At 43.8% G+C, this 14,174-nt stretch overlaps 2 protein-coding genes across 8 annotated transcripts in view; both read right to left on the bottom strand.

Annotated features, from left to right (window-relative positions):
- SUPT3H (SPT3 homolog, SAGA and STAGA complex component) overlaps window positions 1-14,174 on the bottom strand; it is a 263,150-nt gene that overhangs the window by 62,989 nt on the left and 185,987 nt on the right. For 4 of the 7 annotated variants that reach the window (XM_034426773.2, XM_087882238.1, XM_087882233.1 and 1 more), the window contains 3 exons: window positions 4,428-4,503; window positions 1,556-1,668; window positions 855-959 (listed from right to left, as the gene is read on the bottom strand). In XM_034426773.2, coding sequence (XP_034282664.2) covers window positions 855-959; window positions 1,556-1,668; window positions 4,428-4,503 — 294 coding nt within the window. The remainder of the gene's footprint in view (window positions 1-854; window positions 960-1,555; window positions 1,669-4,427; window positions 4,504-14,174) is intronic. The other 3 variants (XM_087882236.1, XM_087882235.1, XM_087882237.1) reach the window with 1 other exon arrangement.
- LOC148116695 (uncharacterized) lies at window positions 10,394-12,434 on the bottom strand. The gene has a single exon (XM_087877015.1). The coding sequence runs from the start codon at window positions 12,432-12,434 to the stop codon at window positions 10,722-10,724; it is 1,713 nt and encodes a 570-aa protein (XP_087733141.1). The 3' UTR covers window positions 10,394-10,721.

Genomic DNA, 14,174 nt, shown 5'->3' with positions numbered 1-14,174 from the left:
TAAGATACAGAAGGATCTTGACAGACTTGAACATTGGGCTCTATCTAACAAAATGAAATTCAATGGTGAAAAAAGGAAGGTTCTGCATTTAGGCAAGAAAAACAAAATGCACAGGTACAGTATATGCGGTACCTTGCTCAATAGTGGTGACTGTGAGAGGGATCTTGGAGTCCTAGTGGACAATCACTTAAATATGAGCCAGCAGTGTGCTGTAGCTGCCAAAAAAGCCAACACAGTTCTAGGCTGCATAAACAGAGGGATAGAATCAAGATCACGTGAAGTGTTAATAACACTTAAAAATGCCTTGGTAAGGCCACACTTGGAATACTGCATCCAATTTTGGTTGCTACGATGTAAAAAAGATGTTGAGACTCTAGAAAGAGTGCAGCAAAGAGCAACAAAGATGATTAGGGGACTCAAGGATAAAACGTATAAAGAATGGTTGCTGGAACTGGATATGTCTAGTCTTATGAAAAGAAGGACTAGGGGTGACATGATAGCAATGTTCCGATATCTCAGGGGTTTCCATAAGGAAGAGGGAGTCAAACTATTCTCCAAAGCACCTGAGGGTAGAAGAAGAAGCAATGGGTGGAAACTAATCAAGGAGAGAAGCAACTTAGAACTAAGGAGAAATTTCCTGACAGTTAGAACAATTAATCAGTGGAACAACTTGCCTCCAGAAGTTGTAAATGCTCCAACACTGGAAGTTTTTAAGAAGAGATTAGATAACCATTTGTCTGAAGTGGTGTAGGGTTTCCTGCCTGAGCAGGAGGTTGGACTAGAAGACCTCCAAGGTCCGTTCCAACTTTGTTAAATTATTAATTATTAGCTATAAACTTTAAGGTCATATTTACCTCAGAATGGTGATGCTGAATAAAAGTAGCAGATATTGCATGACTAAAAGGGTCACCAGTTTTCGGTATCATATCCTGCTTGACCAAAAGGGCCAAGTCCACCAACTAAGGAAAAAATGACAATTTAAAAATGAACAGAAGGAAATCTTAACTTGATTGGCTATTAATAAGTATAGGATGCACTGAAAAAGGGTGAATTTTTAAAAATGTTTTGATATCAATTTAGTCCTAAAGTATTAGAGGCATGCACTTTTTCTTTCTTTCTATGAGGATAGTATCATTCCATATTAATTTGCAATATGGTCATGCAAAATGTCTGCACGCCCACCATCCAGCATATGGAACAGCCAGTTTTCGGTAGTCAATTATCTAGACTAAACCATGCATGAACCTGAAGCAAGCATGTTTTCAGCAGAACTATTTCAAAGTTGAATGAACAGGAGAAAAACAAGGCCAATCAGTGGAGGTAAGGCATTTAAAAACAGGAGGTGCAATGGGCAAAGTGATTGGATATTCCATCCTTGAATTTAAGGGAGTGGCATTTGGAGGCTAAGGAGAGGTGGGGAACAAAAGTATAGGGAAGATCTTGCTAGGCTGGTTGAGTCCATTGTGGCTGCTGTCCATAATCGCCATCAAATTCAAATGTAACTAAATGGTATCTTCCCCTAAAATCATCAGAAATAAAAATATTTTCTCATTACCTGTGCTACCGTCTCATATGCTAAATAAGCCAGCATTTCCATAGCACTTGCATTTGGTTTTATTTCCATGCTACTACAGTCCAACCAGTCTCGAAATTTGGAGGCTTTTTTAGCTGTATTGGAAAAAAAATAAAATATTAAGAAATCTTCTGATTTCTACTATTTCTTATGAAGAGTAAGACATTGTAACCTCTGATATAAGTGATGTAACTCAGGATTCTGAGTTCACTAACAAGTAAGTATGTAGGTAGGTAGGTAGGTGGGGAATACCTACCTACCTACCTACATACATACATACATACTTACTAAGACATTGTAACCTCTGATGTAAGTGATGTAACTCAGGATTCTGAGTTCACTAATAAGTAAGTATGTAGGTAGGTAGGTAGGTAGGTAGGTATTCCCCACCTTTATTATTGTTACAAATAACTTAAGGCAGCAAACATATCTAACACATGTTCCTCCTCCTATTTTCCCCACAACCACCACCTTGTGAGGTGAGTTGGGCTGAGAGTGACTGGTTTAAGGTCACCCAGCTGAGTTTCATGGCTTAAGGCAGGAACAAATGTTTCAGTGAAAGAGCTAATCATCATCATCATCATCATCATCATCATCATCATCATCATGTCCTGTGTTAAGCACATTGGGCTACAAGCATACTCCACAATTTTTGATCCACAGCTATAGTCTCTGCATCCTTCCATTTAAGGTTGATGTTTTTCAGATCTTCCTGAAATGTTTGACACCAGGATTGCTTTGACTTTCCTCTTTTTTCTCTGACCACCTGGTGGCATCCAATTTATTGTGGTTTTTGCTCGACATTGCTCACTCATGTGGAATACATGTCAGGCAAAGAGCATTCTCCGTTCTGCCACTATCTCAGAGAGTCTTCAGGAATTACTTCTTTGTAAAATTTCCTTGTTTGAGACATGGTCCCAATACAAGATACGAAGAATCATTCTGAGACAACATTGTTGGAAGACATTGATTTTATGAATAATTCTTCTTGTAGATTTCTCAATCTCACTGGCATAGATGGCAGTTGGTATGACAATGGAATTAAATAATCTGATCTTTGTTGCTAGCAAAGAAACTAGCAGTTTTAGGCAGCCAAAGAACTACTTTGTTAACACTGTAGTCTCCCGGGCTAATATACCATCGTTTTATGCTAAATAAATAATAACTGTCCATTTGGATAAATGGATATTATATTAAAAGAAATGAAAGCTTCCCTATGCTTTAAAATATATTTTAAATATGTTTCTTTTCTTTTTCTTTTTTCAAAAGGTCATTCTGGCATGTTGAAAACAGAAGTGTAAACATCATTTACAAAGCATACTGATAAGATCCTACATTTATATAGTTTTCAATTCAGAGGGCAGGTAATGTGAGTCTCCTACATTGATTACAAGTTGACTTTTGGGACAGTGGGAGCACCGGTGAATGTGGAATTATTTTATTCCATATTCCATGTTGTCACTTATTTCTGAATATAATTTATATCAATATCTGATCAATATTTTGATTTATTTCAAAATGCATTTCATTATTTAACCAAGTCTGTGCAATATTTCTCAAGTAAGCAGCTTTGAATCGGATATTTCAAAAACAGCTATTACTTTTATACTAGGTTTTCATTTCTGTGTGTATAGATGAATTCTACTAAGTAACTACAGTATCTCAGAAAACAATATGTATTTATATAAGTGTTTTTCCAAGTTCAAATTTTTGATACTATTGTCTGAAAGAAATATATAATCAAGGTGTATCCTTGATTATAATTAAAAGGTGCAAAATGTGAGGTTATCACATTTTAAGATGAAGAGTTTTCACTTAACTATTTACAGATGCTTAAAATGAACTCAGAAAAAAGCAATGGAACAGCAAAAACACTACTTACAGACCAAACTTCTCTGCTATTTGACATTTACAGAAGACACAATTGTGGATGTGTCATTTATTCTTCACATTGTGATCCTCAAGTGAACCAGTCATTTCTCCAAATCAAATGCTTGTTATGGAAAAGTAGATAAGTGCCTTTCATTTAAAGATTTTGTGCTTTTGTGCTTTCATTTATCACTGGAACACACTGTGCTATTTTTTTGAGTTTTTTTATGACTCCTTCAGGGTGCTCTTTTTCTCTCTTTGACCTCTAAGCTCTTAGCATTATTTGTAGTTATTTTTTATTATTGTTTTGTGAAAAAGATCCTTAATAAAGTAACAGATAATTAAAGTTATGTTATTTGGAAATGTAGGGATATACATGGTATCTTTATCAGGTTAATTAATTAATTAAAAACTGGCTGTAGATTTAAAATTAATCCCAACATCAGTTGTACTTTTTCTTACTACTATTGAGCTCATTAATTTGCCATCACATTCTGTCCTTTTAAAGCAGATCCTTGAGTGATCCTGTCTTTATTATTTCTCTTTTTCCATACAGGGAAAATAGGGGGAAAACTCACAAAATTATTTCAGGATTTTGTCCTTGTTAAATATCAGGTGGCTAGGCAATCAATATCATGTGTAATCAATTTATACAATCATACTGTAGATGAACATGTACAAGAGATTAATACAAGAAGAAATCTTATGAAGGAACTCCCAAATTCATCCATAATGAGATTCACTGAACTTGAATGTACTCTCATATTCTCTTTAACAGCCTTATGTTTTGATGATGTGAATTCAGTGGGCGTACCAGACAAATTAAAAGCCTCTGGGGAAAAAAAAACAAAGACGGTGCCATTATTGCAAGTTAGGCACAAATGGCATTTTTTTCCTTGTTTTGGCACTAAATGTACTTGCTTTTTAACTACTACCAACTTGAAAAATACTACTTTCAAGAGTAAAAATTTTACACAATACTTACAAAAGCTCAACTGACGGCTTTCACTGAATTCTGCATATTGTGCTGAATCCATCACTCGTGCTTGTCTTTCTGCTCTCTGGAAAATGATATAAATGCATATATCACCCAAAACATTAATGCAACTAAATTAATGAAAAAAGTATTCATCTTGCTACATTTTAGTCTCTCCCAGTTTTTTCGGAAACTTTTTGCCTGCATATCTGGTGCCATTTTCCTCTTTAATTTATGCTTTTTATTCTCATTCTACTCAACTTGATTTGCTGATGCTGCCATCAAGTTTAATTCAATATACTGAGAACATTTATGGTTCCTTTTTGTAGATGCTATGACATTACCCTTTCAGATGTAACTTCAAAACAATGCAAATTAATATTGCTAACCAGATTAAACCAAGCCAATAAAGGAACAAGAAGGAAGAAATTGTTGATCAGAAGAACACTGCTCACAGAACAGCTAATTGAACACGAAATGAGTAGTTTCAACTCAGCACTAACTACATTCCACTTGGTTAAGATCAACAATGATGACAGATAATAATAATGAAAGATTAGTCTGATGTTCATTAAAACTTGGCAAAAATCCTATAGTTTTGAAAGGACAAACTAGAATATTTAATTTTGCTTCATTTTGTTCCTAGATAAAAAAAATACTGAAATAAGCTATATTGTACAGTATGTACTTATAGGCAGTATTTATTTATTCTGAGCAGCTAAATAAATAATTGATGTGGCATAGAGGCAATTGCTTTGCCCACTACTATCCCCTCTCGTTTCTGCCCCTTTGGTTTTCCCTGCACAGCATGAAGTATTCTGCTGCCATCACCTCCAGTGGACCTTCCTCTCTATTCTCCTTAGGGGCAATCATCGTGTTCTACCTCACTTCCACTAGTCTTGCCACCACCACTGAGGAGAGCTGTCTCAAGATCCATGGTGCAGCAAGCAGCCCCAAAGTTGCTTTACCATAAGGCCAAGGGAACCAAGCAGACAACATGTTCTCCTGTCCTACGTATGTACACAAGCCAGAAGAAATAGAAATTCACTCTCAAAAAGAAATACTCCTAGACCATAGGATTGGAGATTTTATGACTCAAAAGCCATGAAGAACATTCAGTATAAAATAAATGGGAACTGCTGTTATAATCACAAAAGTCAAAATGGTACTTGAGTTAATGAAATATTGCTAAACTGTAAATTTATTACAAATCCTAAAGGCCCTAAAATTATTTCATACTTGTAATTTAGCTGATTATGTCCTCTAAAATCCACATAAAATTTAATTAGAAAATGAAGCAGAAAGTATACAATGATATAAACCATCTTAAAAATTAGATACAGTCTGAGTCTTCAGCTGAAGCTAACAAAACTTTTGTAACACACTGATGGAAGCTGGGATAAACTGCAGATTTGGAAATAAAAAACAGATACCCAAGCAATTCTTGTTATCTTATTTAATCATGCATTTTAAAGCACACCCTTCTCTTCTATCCATTAATATGAATGAGTATGTAAGAGTAGCAGTTTTCGAAGTTATACTAAACATTATTGTGAATTTCCAACTTAACAAGAAAGTCTAATTTATACCAAAGGCGGGATTAGATTTCAACCTTAAAAGGGCCTCAAGAGGAAGTAATAATCACATATTTTCTTCTTTCCCCTTCTACCTGAAAAAAATGTTTGTGGAATTTTCTATGAACTAGTCTTGAGCTAATCTATGAGGAACGTAGCAAGTTGCACAGACTTACTCAACCAGATGAGTTATATAAATGAGAGGCTCATACATATCTAGTCTTCTACAGAAACAAATTTTTCTTAATTTTTCTTGTCATTCAGTCATCCACTCTTGGATTCATGAAATTATTTAGAATGCTGAGGTTGCCATGGAAATGTAGCTGTTTTTTGCCCAAACAGAAGTTTATTCTTTACATTAATGTAAAGTATGTGCATATGTGTGTTCACATGTATATGAATTTTGTTTATAATATGTTAATAATATTTTTATATATTATATTACATATTATATAATAATATATTTTATAATAGCAAAATAGTAAATGCTTTTTCCTTCCATTTTATGAATTTTGAGAAACGATATATTGGGGCAGCTGATCCTTTTGGATGTTTATTTAAACATGTTATGGTTATAGTTTTCCATAAACCTAAAAAAGGAACTACATCATGCTGTATGAATCAACATTCTCTTTTAAGTGTTGGATACTCATATAATCTTTATTATAAATAATAACTGTTTGACTGTCCCAAAGGTGCTTTTTCAAGAGGCAACTGGACTTTCTGGTTTTTCATTGAAGGCATTTCACTTCCCATCCAAGAAGCTTCTTCAGCTCTGGCTGGATGGTGGGGAATGGAAGAATTTATACTCCTTGCAGACAGCTGGTCATTTGCATTCTTTTAGGGAGTCGTTGAGGCCACCTGGAGGTTTACCTATATTGGTCAGGGTCACAGAGTAATGCAAATGGGTATGGAGCCTTCTTGGAACTGTTGAAAGGACTGTGTTGTAGACTAGAGATAGATGACCCCTCTCAACAGAGAGGGATATGACATCATCTATTTCATATCCCACCAGCCATATCAAGGAATAATTAGGAAGATTGGAATAATATGTTAATTTTACATTAATCTCAATTTCTTAATATGTAAAATTTCAATCCAAGAAGATTCTCTCAAGTAGGTATTTAACTGAAAATTTAAAATGCAACCTTACCAAAGTCTTTCAGTGTTGACCTAAATCACATCACAGAAATTTATGGAAAGTTGGGCTTTCTAAGGGTATCTTAAAGACAAAGCTGAAGAACACCTATTCTGGAGTTTATTCAAGCATGAAAAGCAAAATAAAACACACTAAAATTTACACCACCTAAATCAAGGAAAAAATGGCAAGATTTTTGTATATTCCATTAATTATACATTTATTTCTCTCCCAAATAAATGTTTAAAATTACCTATTATGCAGCATTAAATTAAAATTCTGAAAAAGGGCGTTGTCTTACCTGAACGCCCGTTCTGGGGACCGATGTGACAGCGGTCAGGAGAGGGTTAACTACCCTAATCTGGCAGGGATCGAGTCAGGAAGTTAAGCTCCTCCTCCTGCTGCTCCCTCCAGCTTTCGGACGAGGAATGTGAAGTGATGTCCTGACGATGCACTAGCCACCTGAAAGAAAAAACAAACAAACAACAGGAGTGCTCCCAGCCGAGACGGACCGGCGGAAGGAAGGGTGGGGCTGACTGCTGTCACATCGGTCCCCAGAACGGGCGTTCAGGTAAGACAACGCCCTTTCTAGGGAAGCGATTGTGACAGCGGTCAGGAGAGGGACGTGCCAAAGCCCGTGACCTACTGGGAGGGATCCGCCCGGGACGTGGAGGCCTGGTCCGAGCAGACCTGTTGAAGAACCCTGCGACCAAAAGCCGCTTCCGCCGACGCAAAACTATCTATCCGATAATGGCGGATGAAAGGCGTGGGAGACGCCCAAGTTGCAGCCCTGCAGATCTCAAGCAGAGATGCCTGAGTGGCCCACGCTGCCGATGTGGCCGCACTGCGAGTGGAATGAGCAGTGATGCGGCGCGGAGCAGGGAGAGACAACGCCTCGTAGGAAGAGGCAATAGTGGCTCGAAGCCAACGACCAACTGTGTGAGAGGATACCTTTAGACCCAGAGAGGAAGGTTGAAAGGAGACAAAGAGAGCCTCCGACCTACGAAAAGAGGACGTTCGGTGAATGTAGATGCGTAGGGCTCGACGAACGTCCAGGGAGTGCCAAACCCGCTCCCGTGGGTGCGACGGGTGAGGACAAAAATCAGGGAGAATTAGCTCCTGGGACCGGTGAAATAGAGAATTAACCTTTGGGAGAAGGGTGGGGTCTAAACGAAGTACCACCCTGTCGGGGTGGAAGGTGCAAAGGTCAGCTCTCGTGGAGAGGGCAGCCAATTCTGAAATCCGCCTAGCGGAAGTAATGGCGACCAAAAAGGACACTTTATAGGATAGGAACCGCAAGCCCACGGTACGGAGAGGCTCGAAGGGAGCCCGCGTGAGAGCGTCTAACACTTTTGGGAGATCCCAGGTGGGGTAACGACGTATGGGCGGGGGACGGGAATTTGAAGCACCTCTAAGGAACAGCTTTATTAAGGGACGATGGGCCAGGGAGTGTCGGGAACCCAAACAGAGAATAGATGACAAAGCGGCTACTTGCCTGCGTAAGGTGTTGGGTGAGAGTCCCGCAGCCAACCCTCGTTGAAGAAAAACGAGTACCTGTTCCGTAGAGGCCATTTTCGGATCCAGCCCTTTTGAGTTGCACCAACCAGCGAAGGATCGCCATGTCGCCCCGTAGATACGTAGCGTGGCCGGGCGACGAGCCGCCAGGATGGTATCGACCACGTCGTTGGGGAGATGAAATTCCGTCAGGAGCTGGCGCTCAACCGCCAGGCGGTTAGCTGAAGCCAGGCGGCGTCCGGGTGGTGGAGTGCGCCCTGCCGGAGGATGACGTCGGCGGGGGGTAGACGCCAAGGAAGGAGGACCGACAGAGCCTGGAGGTCGGCAAACCAGGGCCGACGGGGCCAATGGGGGGCGACAAGTATCAGATCCGCCTGCTCTTCTAGAAGTTTCCGGACCACCCTGGATAGGAGGGGAAGGGGGGGAAAGGCATAAAGAAGGCCCTTGGGCCACCTGCTCAGGAGAGCGTCCGTGGAGTCCGCCATCGGGTCCGGGAATCTGGAGAAGAAGCGGTCCGTCTGACGGTTGGTCCTTGTTGCAAACAAATCCACCACAGGAACCCCGAACCGTTGTGTGATCCGCTGGAACAGGATCGGGTCGAGCTGCCATTCGCCATGGTCCACCGTCGATCGGCTCAGCCAATCCGCCTGGGTGTTGCTCAGGCCCGAAATGTGGGAGGCCCTGAGGGACCTCAGGTTGGCCTCCGCCCAGGCTCCCAGACGCTCCGCCTCCTCCATAAGGGAGTGAGACCGTGTCCCCCCCAGACGGTTGACATGGGCCTTGGCGGCCATGTTGTCTGTTCGGACAATGACGTGTCTGTCCCTGACCATCTCCCTGAACACCCGGAGGGCCAGGTGGATGGCCCGGAGCTCTAGCCAGTTTATATTGTGGCTTTTGTCCTCTGAAGACCACAGCCCTTGGGCTAGGCGGGACTGGATATGGGCCCCCCAGCCAGAGAGGCTGGCATCTGTAGTTAGAATGACTGGGTTGGGCTCCCTGAATTCCCTCCCCTTGGATAGGGCCCCGGAAGACCACCAATGGAGGGACTGGATGACAGAGGAGTTAAGGTGAACAATCATGTTTGAAGCCGAATTCCGGGACTTCTGATACGGGAGAAGAAACCACTGCAGGGACCTGCAGTGGAGACGGGCCCAAGGCACAATGCCAATGGATGAGACCATCTTTCCCAGGAGTTGAGAAAGGGTTGCCAGGGAGACTGGGGTCCCCTGAGCAACGGAGCTGGCCAGAGACCGCAGACTGGACAGCCGTTCCTCGGAAAGATAGACCCTGCTCTCGACCGTATCAATGACAGTCCCAAGGTGTTGGATGCGGGTCGTAGGTACCAGGTGGCTCTTGGCCCAATTGATGGAGAAACCGTGAGCCTCCAGGACCTGGAGGGTGGCGTCCAGATCCTGACGTGCCCACACCTCCGAACTCGAGAGGATGAGAAGGTCGTCTAGATAACACTGAATCCGAATTGGTCGAGCTCGAAGGTATGCCGCAAGAGCGGCCATTAATTTAGTAAAGACCCGGGGGGCCGAGGAGAGGCCGAATGGAAGGGCACGGTACTGGTAATGGCGACCAGCATGACAAAACCGGAGAAATTTGACATACGCCGGATGAATGGGGACATGTAGATAGGCTTCCGTCAGGTCGACGGACGTGAGGAAGTCCCCTACCCTAATGCCGTCCAGGATGGAAGAGAGGGACTGCATCTTGAACCGCCGGTAGAGGACGCAGCGGTTCAAAGACTTGAGGTCCAGAATGGCTCTCCAGCCCCCCGAGGATTTCTGAACGACGAACAGGCGGGAGTAAAAACCTTGTCCGTGCTGCTCCTGTGGCACCGGCTCGATGGCCCGAATATCAAGGAGGTGTTTGACGGCCGAGGCCAGAAGGAGCCGTTTCCGCCGATCCCGGGAAAGGGGACATCGGAGAAACCTGTCGGGGGGAGTGGAGAGAAATTCCAGGGAGAGGCCCCACCTAACCGTCTCCCGGACCCAAGTGTCCGAAGAAGAAGCCTCCCATTGGCTGGCAAAGAGAGCCAGGCGGCCCCCAATGGGAGGACCGGACGAGCAGCTAACGGGACCTGCGGAAGGGCCGACCGCGGCCCCCACGGGGATGGCGTCTGGAGAATCCCCTCTGGGGCTGGAATCCCTGGCGATCAGGAGGCCGGGATCGAGGGGGGAATGCTCTAGGAGACTGCCCCCCTGGGAAGGAGTTGTCAAAGGGGCGAAAGGAACGCCGGAACTCGGACCTTCTAGAGACACTAGGAAGGATACGTTTCTTGTCCCTTGTTTCTATCAGGAGAGGTTCCAATGGGGCCCCGAAGAGAGAAGGGCCCTCAAAGGGGGACGAGGCGAGACGCCACTTCGATCTGGCATCCGCTTGCCAATTGCGAAGCCAGAAAAGGCGCCGGGAGGTAACCGAGGCACCAATTGATTTTGCCGCAAAGCGAGACGCATTGAGCGTCGCGTCAGCGGAGAATTCTAGAGCGGCCAAGATCTTATTCAGATCCTGGTGGGACCTGGTATCCGACACTGGAAGCCTATCCTGCAATTGTCGGATCCATAGGATAGATGCCCTATTAAAAAAGGATGAAGCCATGGCAGATTTAGCTGCCCAGGCCGAGGCCTGATGGGATTTCACCAGGGACTGCTCTAGCCTTTTATCCTCCGGACGGAGGTTGTCCTCGGGAGGGCCGGTAACATTAGCTTGGGCCGTAAGAGCCGCCACCGGAGGATCAACTGTGGGGATCTGCAGCAGTGATGACAAATCCGGGGCCAGATTGTAAAAGCGCCGGTCCAGCTGATTGGGATTAGGTCCCGATGAAGGAGCTGTCCATTGCTTCTTTAATACGTCTTTAAATAGTCTTGGCCCTGGTATTTCTTCAGTTTCTATTTCTGGGACCTCAAAGAGGGGCAAGGGAGCCCCTGTGTCGTCCCCTGAAGAGGAAGGAACCGGAGTGTTCCCCAGGCGGGTGGTCAATTTGGCCTTGTGCAATAATGACCTGAAAAGATGAGGCTTAAAAAGTCCAATAAAGGACGGTTGATCAGGTGCTAAGTCCTCATCCTCAGACAGATCCCTGTCTCTACCATCCTCCTCAGCTACAGATGGGTGCACAGAAGGAGCCCCAGAGACCTGGGCCCCTGCTGAAGCATGGGCCTCCTCTAAGAGAGAGCCCCCTAGGTCAGCCCTAGAATAGTCAGAATCCGCCACCCAGGAAGAGGTTCTGCGCTGAAGCTCAGCTTGTACCCCTTTTTGTATAGCAGCCTGAAAGAAATTAAGAAATTCTGGCGTCATGTTAAAGCCAGCAGGCATAATACCTCCCATGGGTCCTGGAGCCTCCTTGGGGGTAGAAGAGGCAGCTGCTTGCCCTTGCGTTGGAGGTGATGCAGATTGCAGCCCAAAAAGGGCCTCGCAAACGTCCTCTTGTAAAGGAGGAAGAGAGTGGTCCCCATCCGGGGATAGGGGCTGCAAGGCCTGAGATGGCTCTCCAGAGGTTTCGGGTGGAGGAGCCTGAGGAGGTGGAGGGGCCTGGGGTGGTTGAGGTGGCACAGAACCAGGCAGAGCCGGGGCATCCCTGATGGAGGCTTCCCTCATGGCCTTCTGGATGGAACGCTCAATCGCCTGGTGTAAGCGTAATTCTTCCTTGGCCTTATCAGCAGCTTTCTTATCCTCCCTGGAGGAGTGAGTCTTTTTGGCCTTCTTTGAAGGAGCAGCCGATGAGGGCCCGGCTTCAGGATCCTCAGAGGCCTGGCGTTTGGAAGTCTTAGAATTACGAGAGGCCATTTTGGAAAAGAAGGCCTCAAGTAGCCACGAGGCAAAATAAAATGGCGGCAGAAGGGGCGCTCAAATGGCGGCTGAAGCCTCGCCAGTTAGTCTCCAATAATATAGGGGAAAAGGCCTCCCACGTTAAATCCCAATCAAGCCAGTCAGCCCAGGTACAGTACCGCAATCGTAGCCCCAGGAAAAAAGTTCGATCTGGAGCTGTCAATCACCCCAGCGCAGAGCGCGCAGACGGGTCTCTCAGGCGGCACGGCTGGAACAGGCGAGGGAGAGAGAGAGAGAGAGAGAGAGAGAGAGAGAGGCTGCTAATTGACAGGGGGGGGCGGCTGGAAAAGCAGCAGAGGAATTAATCTGCTGCGAGGTGCCTTCGGGAGCGGAGAAAAGCCCCGCTCGCCGGAATCCAAGCCTCTGATTGATTCTCAGCCGCCGAGCAGCCAGGGACCTGCAGGAGGTTCCCCTCGGCGGATTTGAGCGTGAGCCGTACTCGCCGGAGAAGAGAGAGGCGTGACAACAGCCTCAATCCAAATGACCGCTAACGATCCCAGCAGGAGAAGATCAAAGCCTCTCCTGCTGGCTGCACCTCAAGATCTCTAACTCTCTTTAACAGATAAGATTTCTAATTTTCCTTCAACAGAAGAACTCGATCAGGAGAAGTGGCTAAGTGCATCCGATCCGGCACAGATCGAGTCAGAAAGCTGGAGGGAGCAGCAGGAGGAGGAGCTTAACTTCCTGACTCGATCCCTGCCAGATTAGGGTAGTTAACCCTCTCCTGACCGCTGTCACAATCGCTTCCCTAGAACAATCAAGGGATTCAGTCTTTCAAATTCATAAATTTGAAAGACTGAATCAAGCAAAAGTTTGCACAGCCTTCATGCTATACTGTTTCACATAGTTTCAAATACTGGTATAACAACACAATTATTCTGATGTTTATCCTAGAGTGCAAGAGAGAGTCCAATGGGATGGAAAGGAAAAATGAATGCAAAGAACATCAACTGTATGTGGATTCATTAGCTTGAGCTTTACTGATAATTTATCCTGTTTCCTAATGAAAGCAAAAAACCTCCCCCCAAAACCCACCATGTCTCTATTAAAAAGCAATCAGATTTGGTATATTGGTGACACTTTAAAGAGCACATTATGTGGGAAAACAAAATAAACATTTACCCTGGCAAATGAAAGTAGGCTTGGGGTTTTGACATGCTTGGCAGGCACGCAGAATTATATTCACATCAAGCACACAGAAAACCTAATTTAATATTTAAATATTTGCTTAAGTAATACACTACTTTAAAGCAACAGATTAGAAGACACATTTTTATCAAAACTTTTTAAAAAAATACTCTAGAAAGAATACTCCATTGACGGAATATACAAAAATCTTGCCATTTTTTCCTTGATTTAGGTGGTGTAAATTTTAGTGTGTTTTACACTAAAGAATAGATGTAAATTGTAACATTCAGGTGAGATGAGAGAATTCTGATCTCTCTATGATACTACCTCTGCTTTCAGACAACTAGACAGGCATCTAAGTATACTTCATCTGTCAGCAAGAGCTATTTCAAAACTATCTACTAACAATCTGCTGAGCATTACAGACTGTAGCACTCACCAACAGATTTAAATTTGTAAAATCTCATCAAAGCATGTATGCATTTGAACTCCTAACCCAGTTCATTCTGACCAAGTAACAGTTTGTTATGATTATGTTGATTGCTTATTTGGTATCCTATGATTATCACT

The sequence above is a fragment of the Pantherophis guttatus genome, chromosome 1, assembly GCF_059756535.1.
Source record: "Pantherophis guttatus breed Tessera chromosome 1, ASM5975653v1, whole genome shotgun sequence".
Classification (NCBI taxonomy): domain Eukaryota; kingdom Metazoa; phylum Chordata; class Lepidosauria; order Squamata; family Colubridae; genus Pantherophis; species Pantherophis guttatus.
This window is presented reverse-complemented; position numbering and strand designations above follow the sequence as displayed.

Excerpts from the sequence above, each read along its gene's own strand:
- LOC148116695 (XM_087877015.1), bottom strand. The coding sequence starts at position 12,434 with ATGGCCTCTCGTAATTCTAAGACTTCCAAACGCCAGGCCTCTGAGGAT.